The sequence below is a fragment of the Arvicanthis niloticus genome, chromosome 14, assembly GCF_011762505.2.
Source record: "Arvicanthis niloticus isolate mArvNil1 chromosome 14, mArvNil1.pat.X, whole genome shotgun sequence".
NCBI classification, from domain to species: domain Eukaryota; kingdom Metazoa; phylum Chordata; class Mammalia; order Rodentia; family Muridae; genus Arvicanthis; species Arvicanthis niloticus.
In genome coordinates, this window is record NC_047671.1 from 45,648,633 (window position 1) to 45,667,204 (window position 18,572).

The 18,572-nt window shown below is 37.5% G+C and overlaps 1 protein-coding gene across 2 annotated transcripts in view; it reads right to left on the bottom strand.

The window, feature by feature from the left end:
* Window positions 1-701: 701 nt before the first annotated feature.
* Window positions 702-18,572, bottom strand: part of Rbm27 (RNA binding motif protein 27) — a 64,806-nt gene continuing 46,935 nt past the window's right edge. For both annotated transcript variants that reach the window (XM_034518110.1, XM_034518111.2), the window contains 7 exons: window positions 16,231-16,350; window positions 14,765-14,839; window positions 14,484-14,648; window positions 11,461-11,565; window positions 11,164-11,352; window positions 5,151-5,261; window positions 702-3,855 (listed from right to left, as the gene is read on the bottom strand). In XM_034518110.1, coding sequence (XP_034374001.1) covers window positions 3,772-3,855; window positions 5,151-5,261; window positions 11,164-11,352; window positions 11,461-11,565; window positions 14,484-14,648; window positions 14,765-14,839; window positions 16,231-16,350 — 849 coding nt within the window. In that variant the 3' untranslated portion in view covers window positions 702-3,771. The remainder of the gene's footprint in view (window positions 3,856-5,150; window positions 5,262-11,163; window positions 11,353-11,460; window positions 11,566-14,483; window positions 14,649-14,764; window positions 14,840-16,230; window positions 16,351-18,572) is intronic.

The following is an 18,572-nucleotide window of genomic DNA, read 5'->3' on the forward strand; positions in this document are numbered from 1 at the left end:
CTACTGTTGGGAGGCATACTATCTTTAGTACTAAAATAAATATCACTGTCATATTGCTTGTGCTTTGTATCCGAGATACAAATGTATTCATGACCTTTCTAGAACATGGGTACGAAAGGTTAATTGGGGGACTGGAAAGATGGCTTAGTGATTAGGAATACTGGCTGCTCTTATAAAGGACCCTCAGCACCCACATGGCAGCTAACCTCTCCAGTTGTTCCAAGGGCTCCGATGCCCTCTTCTGACCTCTGTTGGCAATAAACAGATGTAGTGCACATACATACATACAGGCAGGCAGAACACCCATACACATAAAATGAAAACAATCAACTTTTTAAAGGTTACTTCCTAGCTGCACTTTCATACTTTTCTCCAAGTTTCCCTCCCTCTTCTTCTCCCTCCCTCTCTACCTAAGCTGGGACCTCTTTGTATCTCTGGTGGGACTCCACTTGTGACTGTTTCAGCCTTCAGCTGCAGGGGTTGCAGGCATATGCTGCCATGCTCCTTTGATGTCCAGACTACTCTGCTGGAGGAGTGCTTCTATTCACCACTCACAACAAGTGGGTCTGACAGCAGCTTCAAACTGAGCAACAGTTCCTCATGTACATAAAGCATTCACACACATGCACTACTCACTCGGGCTCACATGCAAACTCAGACTCACGTTTCTTTCTTTCCAGAACAAGCCAGAATTACAGCTCTTTTAGTGATTGTTATAATTTTTGGAATGGTTCATAAATTTTCCAGATTCTTTTAAATTTGTAATATTTTCATCTTTTTTTCTCTTTTCCCCCCAATTGTGAACCATTCCATATTGCATCTTTATTGCAAAAGTCAACATGCTTCTTAGAAATTCAGATTGTAATCGATAAAACAAACATTACATATATGAATTTAAATGTATAAACAGTTAGAAATCCAACAATATCTCCTATATACTATTACACAAGTTCACAATCTTGTAAAAACTATAATACAGGCATACTATACATCAAGAGGAAACATCCTTCCTTTTCACATGATTTTTTTTTCTTTGTGAAATAATGATCCATCGCCATGGGATCTTTTTCACAGTAAAAGGACTGTTTTCCACTATCTCAGCTGGTGATGACATTTTCCCAATGCTCCAAGAAGAAATTGAGAAAAATTCCGCATTCCTTGGGATAACCTTTTTAGACTTGGGCAGAAATCTAGAAACTCTTACTGACTGGTCACACTGGCAGCTCACTGCTGATCTGCTACAGAGAGTTTACATACTAGGACAGCAGAATTTGTCTCAAATGCTAAATGTTATCTCTATAAATAAAAATGCCAAGAAAACAAGTCATGGTGTGGAGTTCACTTTTAAGAGAAATTCTAACAGTTGGGGATTGGCAGATGGGGAGAAAGGGGGACATATATACACACATACACATATTCGGCTATTTTATGCTAACCTTAAGTTTTATAACAGTATAATTAATCCCTATTTTTAATTCATTCTTGAGTTAAACACATTGGAAAAGAATTTTAGTTATTTTTAAGGAATACGGAAGGACCCAAAACCTTAATAAAAAATGATCTCTCTCTCTCTCTCTCACATTAGCACCGTTCTCTTGTTCATCCTCTGCCCCCAAAACTAAAAAGCCAAATAAATCCTCAACTCTCTCTATAGTGAGTGCATAAAGGTGTCAATCTGAAGGTTAAAAAAATCATATGAAAAGGAATCTCATTCTGCTCACCTGTCAGTCTACTGAGACTTCTTACAGCTTCACTAATTTACTGTCATTTTCAGTCTCCAAATACAAAAATACAACAATTCTTATTGAAATCTATACGCTGGTAGTTTTAGTACACAAAAGAAAAAAACCCAAACAAATTATTTACAAAATTATACAGTTTAAGAAAAAACTTTGTACAAAAAATATATAAATCCTTTGTTCCCTCTATCACGTTTAAATGGTCAGGATCAAAATATTCACCACAATGAATCTTTCCAAATATATACTGACTGAGCCACAAACATCAAGAAAATTTCATCAGCGATGATGGAGAAGTGAGGAGCAAGGTGCCTACGGAAGGCTCCCTGTTCTACTGTGTTCCTTCTGTATGGGCTTAGGTTAGCCTCCGTGCCATCAGAAACACGACAATAGCCTGGAGAGGAAGTCCCACGACAAAGGGAAAGCTACACGAACTTTTAAAGTATCCTGGCGTTTGACACATCATTCCAGGACAATATGAAGAGGAAAAAGATGATCAGAAGGTGGGATCTAACTCCTTGTCACTACGTAAATCTAGAGTCCTGATGGTTTTAGGTTTCTAAGTGAACTGTTTCTATTTTAAGAAACAGTCCTTACCTCAGGGAACAAAACCCTGACATAGTTAGTGATCACCAAGAACCTTCGAAGCCAACAGGAAGTTTCAAATTTTCACACCACACATATTATAAAACACAGATGTGTATCCTTGAAAAAGTGACATCCTATGTACAGGATCATTTCATCTCCCCAGGGGTCAGTACAGTGTAGTGCTGCTCCTCTGCTTCTCCATTGAACATTCAGAACACAAGGACATAAAGTTACATATATATTTTACTCAACAGACACTCTGTACAGTGTACAGTAAAAATGCACACAGTAAAGGAAACTGCCTACTAAAGTGTGTGTATGTTCATAGACAGCAAAATCTATAAAATTATGAAAATATAAGGTCATCTAATCAATATCAAGTTAGAATCTCATTTATGACTAGCTTATCCAGACTCCTGATCCCCACCTCAGCACCTCACCATCCTCATTACAATGTAGGAAGAGAACTTCAGATACCGTTAACCCTTTTGTGTAACTGTAACTATGCTGGAGATTTAAAAGGGGAGGGAAGCCAGTAACTCTGTCCCCTAAAATTCTGCCTTTATTTCCATCAAAGCATCCCTTATTTATAAAGGTGCTGGTTTAAACCTTTTACTGATGACTAATTCTTGATTGCCCAACTGAATCACTTATTTCAAAACGTCAGGCTTATTAATTAAAAGGGATGAGAAAGATACAAGGGAATGACCAAAAGGGCAAAAGGCAAAATGAGGTTTATTTTTAAAGGGGGTGGGACAACTGAAGCGATGCTCAGCACATATCCAAACACGGCAGACGAGTGGCAAAGCCCCAGAGCAGGTGCGAGGAGAGGGTCCGGCAGAGCCGGCTTCCGTGCTCGCAGCTCCTGTGAACAGAGACGGTGGTTTTGCTGAAGCTTTGCCACACAAAAACTCTGAAAATGACTGACTATAAAGCGGGCTCTTCCATGGTTAAAAAAAAAAATAATAAAATAAAATAAATTTACTTTTCTTCCAAGACCCTCCAAGAAAGGAAAAGGTATTTAAATTACAAGTATCTCCAACTGACTGACGACCCATCCATAATAGCTAAGAGTTAAGAGATTCCAGGCGATTTTGACATTTAATGAAATTTTTATCAGCAGATTTATAATCCAAAATAAAATTTCTGAACACCCTGTCTTTACATTGTAATCCAGCACCAAGAGCAGGAACAGATGGTGTGGAAGGTAAGGTTCTAGAGAATCCAGTCACTCCTGTGGATCTTCACAACTGTGTAAAGTCACGGCCTTTGGTGATTTGATATCATAGACAATTATGAGATGTGTTTGAATAGCAACTTGCTGTCCTTAAACCTACTGTGTTGAAGAGAAAAAAAATTTTTGGCTCATTGACTTCTTTAAATAATTCTAAAAAGTTGTTGTTCTAAACAATATTTCTAAAAATTACACAACTCGCATCAAATTTCATCTTCGCCACGAACGAGACTCATATTCATCTTCATCTTCATCATCATCATCATGCAAAAACAAATCTGAGGTTTCTGTTTCCTAAAGAGAGGAGAATACATATCTGCTTAGCTGTGCACAAATGAAGAGTAAAAACGCCACATGATAAACAGACTAGCAAAAACCTAGATCAGACTTGCCCACGGTTTATTTTCAGAGCAAAGCAAACAAACAAAGGAACAAAACTGCCTACCAACCAACAACCCCAATCTTCACATTTAAACATTGTCTGTGCATTGATCAACCCAGATACAACAAAGATGTTTGTTTCTTTGTAATGGGAACATTCAACATTCTTAATATCGATCTTGAGTTATACAACACAACACTGCGAACTGTCTGTCACTACAGTGTGGCTAACTCTCTGACAGAGGACTAGAGAGTATGCTTCCTGTCTGGCTGTCATTCTGTACTCTCTAACCCATTTCTACTACTCACATCCCAGAACACATCTTACAGACAGTTATTACTATTTGTCCTGTTTAAATTAAAAACATTATTAGAGGTTTCCATTCCAATATTACCAAGAAAATAAAATGCTACATGGGAGTCAGCCATCATTGTACATGTAGTACACTCCTGTAATCTTAGTACTTGGGAGGCAGAGGCAGGAGTTTTGTGAGTTTGAAGGCAGCCTGGGCCACAGGGTTAAACCCTCAAAAAGCAAAGGGATAAAACAAAGTATTAAGCAGATGTTTAAAAGGAATTAGTCAGTGTGTATGTGTAAACATGTACACATGTATATGTACACTGTAAATTATAAAAAAAAATATACAATTGACTTTATTCCATTAATAAAAGTGAGGAAAATCAGTAATTTCCTCAATTTTTCCTGGAATATCTATCATTGATTTGTAAGGAATGAATATGCTTGGATATGCTACCTTCTCCCATGATACCAACACTCCACATCTTATATAAAAATCTAAAATTTGACACAAAGAAGAATTATCCACAAATATCAACAATGTTCTGAGACTTACTTTCTTCCTAATTTAGAAACATTTCTGCTTTTGCTGAGTAAACTTGTCCATATAGTCAGAACATACTCATTAACTAGAAAAACTTGATTCTTTTAAAAGCAAGCTGATAGAGTTAGTAATAATTTACATTGTGGGACTGAATAGTCTCTTTAATAAACTAATTAGAAGACAAAAATAAAAGGCAAACTCATTCCTCATATTTTAAGAGGCTAATTATTACCTCTAGGCTGGTTTTAGCTAACCAACTAAAAGAAAAGTGAGACTATTCTACATGCATAGTACTTGACAACTTGACATAAAGAGAAACAGAAGGCAGCTCTGTGCCTCAGATCTTATTCTAATAGTTGACTTTACCTCTTCTTTGACTTCTTCTTCCTCAGTCTCAGTAGATATAGACGGTACCTTGGGCTTGTGCCATGATATCTGTAGCCGACGGTCTTTGAATTTTGATGCTTGGTTTGTAGCCTAAAGTGCATTTTAGAAGAACACATAAGTATACACTCACCTTTGCTAAGGATTTCTTCAAACAGTGCTATTTAAAAGTGTAATGAGCTGGAGAAAACAATCTATCAGACAGGGCCTCTCAGCTTAATAAGGTGTGTCTGTGTTTGGTCCATATGTTTTATAGACACGACTGTTGTGGTACCGTCACTCTACTGAGCAAAGCGACATGAGGATAGCAAATACTTTTCTCGTTCAATGACTGACTCCTGACTTGGTATTTATTTATCAAACCTTAAAATCATATCATTTCTAAAATGAATCATCTCAGTCATTGCACTGCATTTCTCAGTTTATCTGATGACTCTTCCTATTTCTTCCCCATAACTTTCTTTTCTAGAGACAAGGCCTTCATAGAGCCTAGGTTGACTTTGAATTCTCAACCCTCCTGCCTCAGCTTTCCAAGCAGTAGGATTACAGATGTGTACCACCATGTTCACGTTCTTTTCTCAAATTCCCTAGCTCATTAATGCATACAACAAATGCTAATGAGATCTGGGCCTGATGTCTCACACCTACAATCCCAGCACCCAAAAGACTGAGGGACAGAAGATTGATTATTCCAAGTTCACCCTGGCTACACTGTGAGTTCCAAACACATCCTTACTATAGAATAAAACCTAGTCTTTAAAAGAAAAAGCCATTGTCCCAATCATGGTAAAACCTCTGTTTCTTTCTCTAACTCCCAACACCCAGCAGTACTATGGATTGAATCCAGGATCTTATACACACTATCCAAGTGTCTACCATAGAGTTACATTCCTAACCCCTAAGTATTTTCCTCAGTACAATTTTCTAAATACTTCTCAGCAAATGTCAATGAGATATCTTATTTACTTATTTATTTTGAAAAAGAAACGAACCTATGGTCTACCGTATGCTAGGCAAGCATTGTATAAGAAACTGGATTTCAAGACCTTAAATGATGTACATGCATAAACTTTTATGAAAACAAGGTTACATTCATAACAAACTGTCTAAGTGAGAGTTAAAGCTCTCACCCTCCCAAAACTTGATGACTTGTTTGATCCCTGAGACTCACTTCATAAAAGAACCAACTCCCACAGGTTGCCTGCTAACATCCAAATACATGGGTGTCATGGCAAAAGCAGTCCCCCCTCTCATATAAGATTCTAAGGTTTATCTGAGGAGGGTGTTGTTTACTTCCTTCTATATTTTCAAATTTTTAAGTTTTCTTTAGTGCATATCATAAAAGACACTGGTCCATAATCAACAACTTTAACTTTTCTTCTTTTTTAACAGAATCTGATTTTCAGCTCAGGGAGCAATTCAAGAGTTTAGGATATTTACAGTTAATTGTTTCTCTCAGAAAGGATCGATTTAAAAATGTGCGTGAGAGCTAAGACATGAAAACATAGCCCTGGATGTGAATCAGGATGAGGGAAGTAAGGAAGCTTACTGGGAAGACTATTGTATTTAAAACCTAGTTTAAGAAATATACTCTCCTTTTTGCCTTTGGGTATTCTTGTGAGAAGCTGTGGTGTTTGTGGTTCCTGTAGACATTTGGTAGCATGAGGAAAAACTGGCTATCAGCCAACATAGTAGGAAATTAGAAGGGAACACAGGAGGAGCTCCTGTGTTCAAGTAATCCTAAAGTCTCTCTAAAGATCCTTAAGTGAAAAGGAAATCAAAGGTGGGTGAGATGGGTCAGCAGGTGAAGATGCTTGCTGCCAAGTATGGCAGTCTGAATTCCAGTCCTACATGGTAAAAAGAAAACAAACTCGTGCAAGCCTTCCTCTGACCTCCACACATGCACAGTAGCATGTGTGTCCACATATATCACATATGCAAGACAGACAAATGTAATTTTGTTAAGACAGAAAGGAGAAGGTAAAAAGAGGAAAGTAGAGTCTGAGGGGATGGCTCAGTGGTTACTTAAACTACTTGCTGTGTCATCGGGCATGGGGAGCTGAGTTCAGATCCCTAGTAGCTACATAAAGAGTTAGGTGCAGTAGAGAACATTCAGAACCCCAGTTCTGGGGAGGAAAGTGAGGACTGAGTCAGGCAGATGCTTGGGAAATACCGGACAGCCAGTCTAACTGCAACAGCAAGCTCCAAATTTCAAGGAGAAATTCTGTCTCAAAAAGTAAAATGGACAATGATAGAGAAAAAACAGTTAATGTCAACTTCTGGCTTCCACAGCATTGTGTACACACACATGTGTAAACACAGGAATCACACATAAATATATATCTTATATGCAAAATAAAAAAGATTCCTTACATTTTCAAAGTATATTTCAAGGAACAAGATGCATCTAGAGGCAAGTATATGCTATTTTATAATCAAGAAAAATGGGGAAAAAAAAAAAAAGCAAGTCCCACCCTACATCACCAAGTACAACAAATAAACCATACTAACACAGTAAAAAATCTTATGGTTAGAGCCAGGCATGGAGGTAGACCCCTGGGATCCCAGGTCTGAGGAGACAGAAATAGACAGATCTCTGAGTGTGAGAGCCTGCCTCAAAACAACTTAGTGTCCATTACTTGAAAAATTCCTCAATACAGTCCAAATATTCTCAACATTTAAGAGAACAATTTTCTTTACTTCAAGTAGCCAAATCTCTTCAAGTAGAGATGAAGGACAGAGTGTCAAAGTGCCTGTTCTGTTTCTGTCTTTCAAACAAGACTCTAGGACTTAAAATTACCAGCTTCAGGATTTAAAATACGTAGTGGGAATTCCTCATAAAGCTTGCTAGCTTGGGTGCACATCCTGAAATCCCAGCACCTGGGCACTAGAGGCAAGAGGATCAATAAGCCAAGGCCAGGCTTGGTGAGGTCGTAAGTGTGACGTCAGCTTGACTTATATAGGACTCCATCTCAAAAGAAAAACAAAGAATAAGAGAGACCTGCTCAGAGGTTAAAAGCACTTGCTGCTCTTCCAGATGACTCATGTTCAGTCCCCAGCCCCTTCACAACCACTTGTAACTAAGATTTGTATTTTATTAAAATGATTATTGAAAGGAAGAAAAAAAGGCTAGGCAGAGGCTTGTAATTGAGCAATTAAGATGCTGAGAAAGGGATTTTATGAATTTGAAATAAGCCTAAGCTATATATTGTGAGTTGTAGGCTACCTGGGCTATAAAGTGAAACACCAGCCTTAAAAAAAAAAAAAAAAAAAAAAATCACACAAAGGCTGTGGTAGTGATGTACACCCATAACTTAGCACTAGGAGGCAGGATGATTAAGAGATCTAAAGAAGTCCTGGCTACAGAGTGAGCTTGAGAGGGTAGCCTAGACCACACGAGACCATCTCAACAAACTACAAAGGCTACAAGACAAGAAAGTGTGAAAACAGAAAATGCAAATGAAAAGGGAAGGAAGGGGAGTACAGGGGTCAAAACAAGGAAAGAAAAGCACAAACGGAAAAGAGAGAAAACATGACAGAGACTACTTGCAGGCTAAAAAAACCCTGTAATATTTTTACAACTTGGCTCTTTACAGAAAAAGTCTACCAGCGTTTAAAAAAGATTTTTTTTTCTTGTATATGTATGCATGTATGGGTCTGTGAGTTTATGCCTTGCATTACAGGCACCTAAGTGAAGCCAGGAGCAGATTATTTGGTGCTAGAATTACAGGCTCCCTGTCGTGGTTCTGGGATCTGCACTTGAGTCCTCTTCAAGAATGTACCTTTAAGTTGGGTGAAGTGGTGTACACTTTTAATATCATCACTCAGGAGATCGAAGCAGACAGATCTCTGTGAGTTCCAGACTAGTCTGGTCTACAAGGTAAGTTCCAGGACAGCCAACACTTTTATAAAGAGAGACTTTGTCTCAAAAACAAAACAAAACAAAACAAAACAAAACAAAACAAAACAAACAAACAAACAAAAAACAAGAACAAAAAAAATCCCCCCCCCCAAAAAACAAAAACAACAACTCCCCCCACCCCCCCCCCCACACACAAAGAATCCCAGCACCGAGGAAGCAAAGGCAGGAGTATCTCTATAAGTTTGAGGCCAGCCTGGTCTACATAGTGAGTTCTAGAAGAACCAGTGCTATGTAGAGACCCCATCTCAACCCCATCCCATCCATGCCCCCCCCCCCCAAAAAAAAACAAACAGAAAATGCTCTCAATTGCTAAACTGTCTCTCTAGGCCCAAAATCTGCCAAATTTTCATACAGACTATTAAGATATATGTACTTATGCTGTAGATAACCTGGACTGTATATTACATGTTATATTTTATATTACATAGTATATATTTAGTTTTTATATATCTGTGTGTGTTCAGATGTATATTTGCTTGTGGAGAACTCAGGATGACACTGGTATCATTCTTGGTATATTTTCTTATTTTTTTGAGACAGAAGTTGTCACTGAACCCTGAGTTCAACAACTGCCTAGCTTAGTTGTCAGAAAGCCTCAGGGTTTGTCTCTGTTGCCCTAGCACTGACATTATAGATGTATGCTGCTGGCCTAGCTTTTACGTGGCTGCTAGAGATCTAAACTCAGTTCTTCATGTTTTCAACCAAGTGAGCCGCCTCCCCAGCTCCCTCCATATACATTTTAATGAGAGTAAAGCCTTTGTTCATCAAGATTTGCCTCACTACCTTTAACATAAAATACAGTTGAAATATTTTTCTCAAGATGTCAGGGGTGGGGTGGGGTGGCAGTGAAATGGCTCAATAGATAAAGGTACATGCTACCATACCAGGTCAGATGGCCTGAGTTTGATCCCTGGGACACACAGATAAAAGAGAGAACCATCTACCGAAAGTTGTTCTTTGATCTGTACATGCATGCTGTGGTACATGCACCCCCTCCTATCCCCACATAAATAATGTAATTTGTAAAAATTTGCCTAGATCTGGGTAAACCTGGTTATCATGGCTACAGTACTTATCAGTCATATAATCATAATAGGTGGTTTAAGATTTGGTTTTGAATTTGAAGAAAAGACTTTCACTGGAGACTGGGGAGGCTATACCTGTACAGTGCTTGCCCATGACAAACAAACCCCTTAGTTAAATCCCACCATCACTTAAAATGAGGTACATGTACACGCCTGTGATCTAAGTGTTTAGAAGATGAAAGCAGGAGGATCAGAAATGCAAGGTTAGGCTGGTTAAGAGCCTGAGGTCAGAGGTCCTGAGTTCAATTCCCAGCAGCCACATAGTGACTCACAACCATCTATAATGGGATCTGATACCTTCTTCTGGTGTGTCTGAAGACAGTAGCAGTGTACTCACATACATAAAATAAATAAGTCTTTAAAAAAAAAAAAAAAAAGAAAAGTTGTTTTTGTATACATGGGAGTCTGGGACCAACCTAGAATACTTGAAACTCTGTTTAAAATTTTAAAGGAGCTTTATTGTATACAATTTTACATGTTTTTCATACTTATAGTCATTTAATATTACATGAACCCATTTATGAAACTCTAATTCAGGACTATTTACTAAATGAATTAGTGACTGGCTGGAAAGAGAATATACTACACGTTTATCTCTGTCTGTAGCTGATCTCTATTTACATCTCCGTTGACACTGTATAAAGAATAAACATGTTTACAACCTAATAATTTGTGTTTTGCCTCTATTCCAGATTACTTTAATTTTTTTTACCTAGAAATACTTGGTAAACTGTAAAATAATCCTAAAATCAAATATGGCTTTGGAACACTGTACCACTACAAATGTGTTTATGATAAATTATTATGAAATGCTGCAGCAAAACCTACTTTCTGACCTTCAAAAGTACATTAGTAAGAACTTGATAAGGTCTGTGTTTCAAAACTAACATTTCTAACCTAGAAATAATTTGATATTTATAGACTGTAATAAACAAAGTGCTGAGAGCATTGTTTTTAAGAGTTAGTATGAGTTACATTAAAAACTTACTGAGAAATGCTGAAGCAACTCATCCTTTTCCTCCTCAATGAATCCTCCAACTGGGAGTGCTTTGGGGCGGTGGTCTACCACCATGTGATTCAGTGAGCCCCGGCCTCTTCCTCGACCCCGGCCTCTTCCTCGGCCTTGAGAGGACATGGTCTTTCCTCGTCCAACAGGTAAAATACCTAATCTTGCAGCCTAAATAACAACAAAAAATGGAAGTAAATACAAATTGTTTGATTAATCCTTCATAAGTACATAAAGAGAAAATCTATTTTCTGAGATGTTACATGAATTAAATCTCACCTCGACTTGCAACTGACTGAGCTTTTTGCGTAATTCAGTTGTATCTTCCCCTGAAGAGAGCCTCTTGTGGAGGTCCAGCTCTGTGTCCAACAACTCCTTCTGGGCCTGGGAAAAACAAAAAGGAAAAGGAAGAGATTAGGTAACTACTAAGATCTTATTCGGAGCCATAGCTACACAGTGCTCAATGGAAATGAACCCTCATAGGCATACTGTAAACACAGCCAGCATAATGATTCTGCTGGAAGGAAAGAGTTGACTGAGATACTTTTCACATAATAAAGCATCATAAATGAAATGCAACTAATCAAATAAAAATTATATAGGAAATATTAACTTTACAAAAGACCAGTACTGTGGCTTATAATCAGAGATTAAAGCAGGCCTGCCTCAAATTAGAGCCACTCCAGGTTAGAGAGTGAAACCTTGCCTTTAAAACAAATGAATTAATTAAATAAGTATAACAGTAACGAACAGTAGAAAATTAATTTCAGGCTGGTGCTCTCTTATTGCCACTCTCTTTCTATGAGACAAATGATCAGTTTGAAGTAGCTATGGAAGACTTCTTTCCCCTCACATGCTCTTTTATTTTTCATTGTGTGTATGTGTGTGCATCTGTGTGGGGGTTTGAATAGTCTTTAAGGAGGTCAGAAGATGGTGTTAGATCCTGGTTGAAGAGGCAGTTGGGAGCCACCTGATGTGGGTGTTGGGAAAAGAACTTGGGTCCTCTAGAACAGTATTCATTCTTAACCACTGAGTTCTTTCTGTAATTTGCAAAAGGCACAGGTGGCTGGGTATGATGACATATGCCTATAGTCCCATTTAAAATAAATAGAAGGCTGAGTTGAAAGCTAAAGCCTGCAAGTTTGTGGCCAACCTGAGCAATATCCAAAGACCTTCTTGTATTAAGAAAGGAAGAGTGGAGTGGAGGGGAGTGGAGGGGAGGGGAGGGGAGGGGAGGGGAGGGGAGGGGAGGGGAGGGGAGGGGAGGGAAGAAGGAGGGAGGGAGGGAGAGAGAGGGTGGGAGGGAGAGAGAGGGTGGGAGGGAGAGACACAAGAAACCCTCCATATGTACCTGTTAGAACTAAAGAAAACATCCTTAATATATCTAGATTGCATTTTAAAAGATTCTATTAGTTTTATTTGTGTTTTGTATGCCTAGATGTATGTGCCTGGTGCTCAGAGAGATAAGAGGACATAGGATTACATGTAACTGGAATTACAGATAGTTGTGAGCCATCATGTAGGTGCTGAGAACAAAACCTGGGTCTTCCTCAAGAGTGGCAACTGCTCTTAACCATTGAGCTGTCTTTCCAGCACCTGGACCTGTATCTTTCAAAGCCTTCGTTTTCTCCTTACAGAAATGTGTGTTACCCTTCCTGGCTTTTACACACGGCCTGGAGCTCACTGCATAGCTGGGATTGTCTGCAAGTGACTCCTTTTCCTGTTTCTACTCCCAGTACTGGGAGTTCAAGTGCTTCTCTACATCCAGCTTTCAAGAGAAGTCCCATTGAAAGATTTAGTCTTTCAAACAAACAGACTCAGGTATATATTTAGCACGTACACATGACACTGTACATTTGTGGTGCTCAGAAGACAACCCGTGGGAATTATTCCTAACTTAGATTTCTTAGGCTGTGCAGCATACCCATTGAGTCATCTCAGTAGCTGGTAAATTTTTTTACATATTTGCATGTGTTTATATGTAAATAGATTATATAATAAGCTTATTCCCATTTCTTCAAGAGCTGAAAGTAACCTAAAAAAAAAAAAAAAAATCCCAATACAAATCTATGATACCATGAAATCTTATACAAAGCAAGTGCTCTCCTGGGGTTAAAAAAAAAAAAAAAAAAAAAAAAAAAAAAAAGACAAACCAATAAAATTAGGTATAACTGGATCCAGAATTTCTAATTATTCTTTAATTTAGCATGTTACATCTATACTCTTTTTTTAAAATTGGATATTTTATTTACATTTCAGATGCCATTCCCTTTCCCCATTTCTCCTCCCAAGAAAACACCTATCCCATGTCCCCTTCTCTTTTTTGTTTTTATACAATTTTTTTTAAATGTTAACCAAAGGCTTTATAAGTTTAGTAATGCTCGATATCAATCAGAAATGTAACACAATACCCAACCTAGATATATCAAACATCTATACTCTTGTCAAAATCAATTGAGTGTGTTTGATTAATAAGAGATCATAGCATGGCTGAAATAGACAATATTTCTTTCCTTTTTACATTTTTATCAATTTCTCTTTCAACACAGACAATTAAATTCAATTTAAATAAAGTTATGTGTGTTAGAGGTGTAGCTCAGAGTGAGCTTGCCAGGCACACACAAGGCCCTACCTAGTTCAGTTCCCAGTACTGAATAAATTGAGTGTGATGACATGTGTCTGGAGGTTGAAGTAGAAGGAACAAAGTTCAAGGTTATCCTTGGCCATATAATGAGTTTGAGACCAGCCTAGGATACATGAGACTCTATCTCAAAAAAAAAAAAATTTTTTTTTTTAAATTATCCCACATTACAGTAGCACATGTCTGTAATGGCCACACTCAATGCTCAGCTTGAGGTAGGAGAATAACAAATTCAATACCAGCCTAGGCTTTAGAATGAGACTGTTTCAAACAATCTACAAAGATAAACAAAGATACCTACCCCAGACCAAAAAAACAACCACATCTTCCCTGAAAACTGAATAAACTTTTAGGCCTTTAAAAATGTAAAAGGCAATCAACAGATCATTAGGGCTTGTGTATACTCACTGGAACGGCAACTGTTTAAAACTGCATGTAGCCCTGGATTCTACCCCAGCACATCTGTCCACACAGGATTTTAAACTTTTCTTGAAGAGCTTACATCACATCAGTAAAACTACAGTGTCTAACTGCTTGCTGATCTCCCTCCACATTTACCAGCTACTATAATGGCTGCCTATGGGTTGCACTGTGCTCTCAAAGCACTAAACACATTACAGATGTTCTGTAAGGAAGCTAGGAGAGAAATGTAATTAGATACCTCTGTTTTTGTCTTTACTTTGGACGGTGTGGAGACTGTAGAAGATGTTTTTAATTCATCTTTCAATTGTGAGATCTTCTCTCCCAGTTCTTTCAAGGTCTTCATTATATTTGCTCTTTCTTCTGGTTTCATGTTTTTGTTTTTTTCTAGTTTAGAGATCAGCATCTACAAAATAATTAGGAAAAACTAAGCCTATATTTAGCAAATGTAAGCCTTCCTGTCTTAACTTTGTAAATCAAATTCTATACAGCAGTCCAGCATGCAAAGGATTCCTTGAGTACCTTCTGACATTCTATCTGCTTTTCCAACATTTCTTGTTTCTTTTTCCTCATGTCTTGCTGTAACTTCATTGCTTCCTGGATAAGGTAAACAAAGAAGCCGGTAATGGATTTAAACAAACAAACAAACAAACAAACAAAAAAATCTAATGATACATTCCCATCTCATTTCTTCTTCTCTAAACTGGACTTTCCTCCCTAAATTAAAACAGATGAAAGTGGCAGCTGGGGTATGGATGTGGCTAGAACATGTCTATAAGCCCAGGACGCAAACTGCAGCAAACTGGAGGTGAACTGGACATCAGCCAGGGCTGACACAAGGAGAATCTGTCTAAAAACAAACAAACAAAAAAACAAAACAAAAAAATCCCTAAAATCAGAAATGAAACCTTGGGATTCTTTTCCAACAATTCCAGTAAATTGTGTGATTTATTGCTATTCTTTGCATCTTTAAAGAAAAGTCAACTATTCTGACTTTCCATTATGATAGGCCAAATCCGTATTCCTGAAGCTTCAAGTTTTAAAATATGAGATACAGCTCATATTAGGAATGATCAGGATTCAAAGAATTTCGCCTGGAATATTTTGTTTCTACCTTCCTGGGCATTAAATGTCTCTATGGAGACATACATATAAATATGTGTTTTTACTGAAAATCCCTATGTAAACAGCTTAAATCTAAAATGATTTATAATGACTCATATTTACTTATGTGAAAAATTATCTGACTTTAAAAAGGAATTAGAAAGCACTCTGTACGGGGCGCGTGGCTCAGTGGTAAAATACTTCTCCAGCATGTACCAGGCCCTGAGGCTGCATTGCTAGCATCATCCCACCCACCCAGAGAAGAAAAGAAAATTGTCTGCTTTTCTTCCTTGAATAAAAAACAAAATGTGGTGGTGTATGCCTTTAATCACAGAGGCCAGCCTGATCTACACAGAAAAACACTGTCTCAAACCTGGCCCTACCCTAAAAGTAATATAACATATTTAAAAAAAAAAAAAAAAATACGCCGGGCGTGGTGGTGCACGCCTTTAATCCTAGCACTTCGGAGGCAGAGACTGGCGGATTTCTGAGTTCGAGGCCAGCCTGGTCTACAGAGTGAGTTCCAGAACAGCCAAGGGCTACACAGAGAAACCCTGTCTCGAAAAACTAAACAAACAAACAAAACAAAACAAAAATCCTAGTGGTTACAGTTCAGTGATTATGTGTTTTGTGTACTTAAGGCCCTTAGCTTAACATTCAGAACCAAAACCTATTAAATGCAAACCTACTGTGGCTACTGAAGGTAGCTGTGGAGCATTTTTTTGGAGGTTTTTTTTTTTTTTTTTTTTTTTTTTTAATCATCTTTAAGTGTATTAAATGGAGAAGAATGCATAGCCTGTTGGGTGGCTCTACAGCAACAGAAATGTAAAGGTGTTAGCATAGGTGCTAAAGAACTTAACAGGCAGAAGAATGGAAACTGTTACCTGTTTCTTCTTAAGAACTTCTTGAACATCGTGAGATTTAGACCCTGAACAAAGTTTTGAAGGTGCCTTTAAGTTTGAGGAGCTGTAAATTGTTTTTGGATGGCCTGGAGTAGAAAATACCTAAAAAAATAAATAAATAAATAAAATTACAAAAAAAACCAAAAACAATAAGCATGTAAGTATGATTAAATTAAATCTTTAAAATGTTTAAAATCATTTTTTGAATAACTGCTTCTATTAGAGACAGAAGGTTGTTTGGAAGAAAGAGGGGGTGGTGCAGGGTTGAGACAGGGTTTCTGTGTGCTTGTAGATCAGCTGCCTCTGAACTCAGAGAGATCTACCTGCCTCTGCCTCCCAAGTGCTGGTACTAAAGGCCTGGACTACCAAACTCATCTCATTTTTTTTTTTTCTTTCATTCAAGGAAGAAAGCAGACAGTTTTCTTTCTCCTCTGGTGGGTGGGATGATGCTAGGGATATAATTCCAGGCCTGGCACACATGGACACGTTTTGCTCATTTTGCTCAGTTTACTATGATCTAAAATAAACTACTTTATGGTACATATAAAAAAGTTCCTTTCTTTTGTAAAGTTAAATACATTTTACTGTATAGATAGATATACTAAATTTTAAGATATCAGTTCCTTATAAGCATTTGGAGATTTTCATAATTACAAACGGCTTACAATTAGCTGTAACTTATACATATGCATTTTACATCCTGGACAGTATACCTCTGTTGCAGATTCTTAGAAAAACTGTTTATGTGTATGTAATTTTGTTATATTACCAAACATTGCCAAATTTCATTTCATGAAAGTTGAATCATTTAGCATTTCCATCAGCATTTAAGTCTCAAGTCTACTTGGAATTTATCCTGGTTTATGATGTAATTTTCAAAAAAAATTGTAATTTTATCTTTTTCATATGGCTACTCACCTATACTAATATCAAAAACATTATTTTTGATCTGATACTAGTTAGTGGACATAATAAATTCCTTTTTCAATGGAGTCTACTCTACTTTCTGTTCTGTTTCACTGGTCTGTTTAATCATGTGCCACTATTACACTGTCTTAGTCACAGAAACCTTACAGTAGTTTTTGGACCATCCCTGATCACTTTTCTTTTTCCAAGTTCCTCTAGCTCTTTGAAATGATAGCTACACATGTTGCACAGATGTCTTCCTAAAAGCAAGACATTTCAGCACTTGGCTTTATGACAGAATTACTTTCACAGTTTTATTATGATTTTATTTTTATCAGGTTTAGGAGTTCTCTGGTAGAATTTTGGGGGTCACTATCATATCATCTGCAAATAGTGATATTTTGACTGATTCCTTTCCAATCTGTATCCCTTTGACCTCCTTCTGTTGTCTAATTGCTCTAGCTAGGACTTCCAGCACTATATTGAATAGGTAGGGTGAGAATGGGCAGCCTTGTCTAGTCCCTGATTTTAGTGGGTTTGCTTCAAGTTTCTCTCCATTTAGTTTGATGTTGGCTACTGGTTGGCTGTATATTGCTTTTACTATGTTTAGGTATGGGCCTTGAATTCCTGATCTTTAACATGAAGGGGTGTTGAATTTTGTCAAATGCTTTCTCAGCATCTAGTGAGATGATCACATAGTTTTTTTCCTTTAGTTTCTTTATATAGTGGATTACGTTGATGGATTTTTGTATATTGAACCATCCCTGCATCCCTGGGATGAAGCCAACTTGATCATCATGGTGGATGACTGTTTTGATGTGTTTCTTGAATTCAGTTTCTGAGAATTTTATTGAGTATTTTTGCATCGATACTCATAAGGAAGATTGGTCTGAAGTTCTCTTTCTTTGTTGGGTCTTTGTGTAGTTTAGGTATAAGCCTAATTGTGGCTTCATAGAACGAATTGGGTAGTGTTCCTTCTGTTTCTATTTTGTGGAATAGTTTGGAGAGTATTGGTATTAGGTGTTCTTTGAAGGTCTGATAGAATTCTGCACTAAATCTGTCCTGGGCCTTTTTTGGTTGGGAGACTATTAATAACTGCTTTTATTTCTTTAGAGGTTATAGGATTATTTAGATGGTTTATCTGATCCTGATTTAACTTTGGTACCTGGTATCTAGAAAATTGTTCATTTCATCCAGATTTTCCAGTTTTGTTGAGTATAGGCTTTTATAGTAGGATCTGATGATTTTTTTGGATTTCTCCGGTTTCTGTTGTTACGTCTCCCTTTTCATTTCTGATTTTATTAATTTCGATACTGCCCTCTGGTTAGTCTGCCTAAGAGTTTATCTATCTTGTTGATTTTCTCAAAAAACAAGCTCCTGGTTTTGTTCATTCTTTGAATAGTTCTTTTTATTTCTAC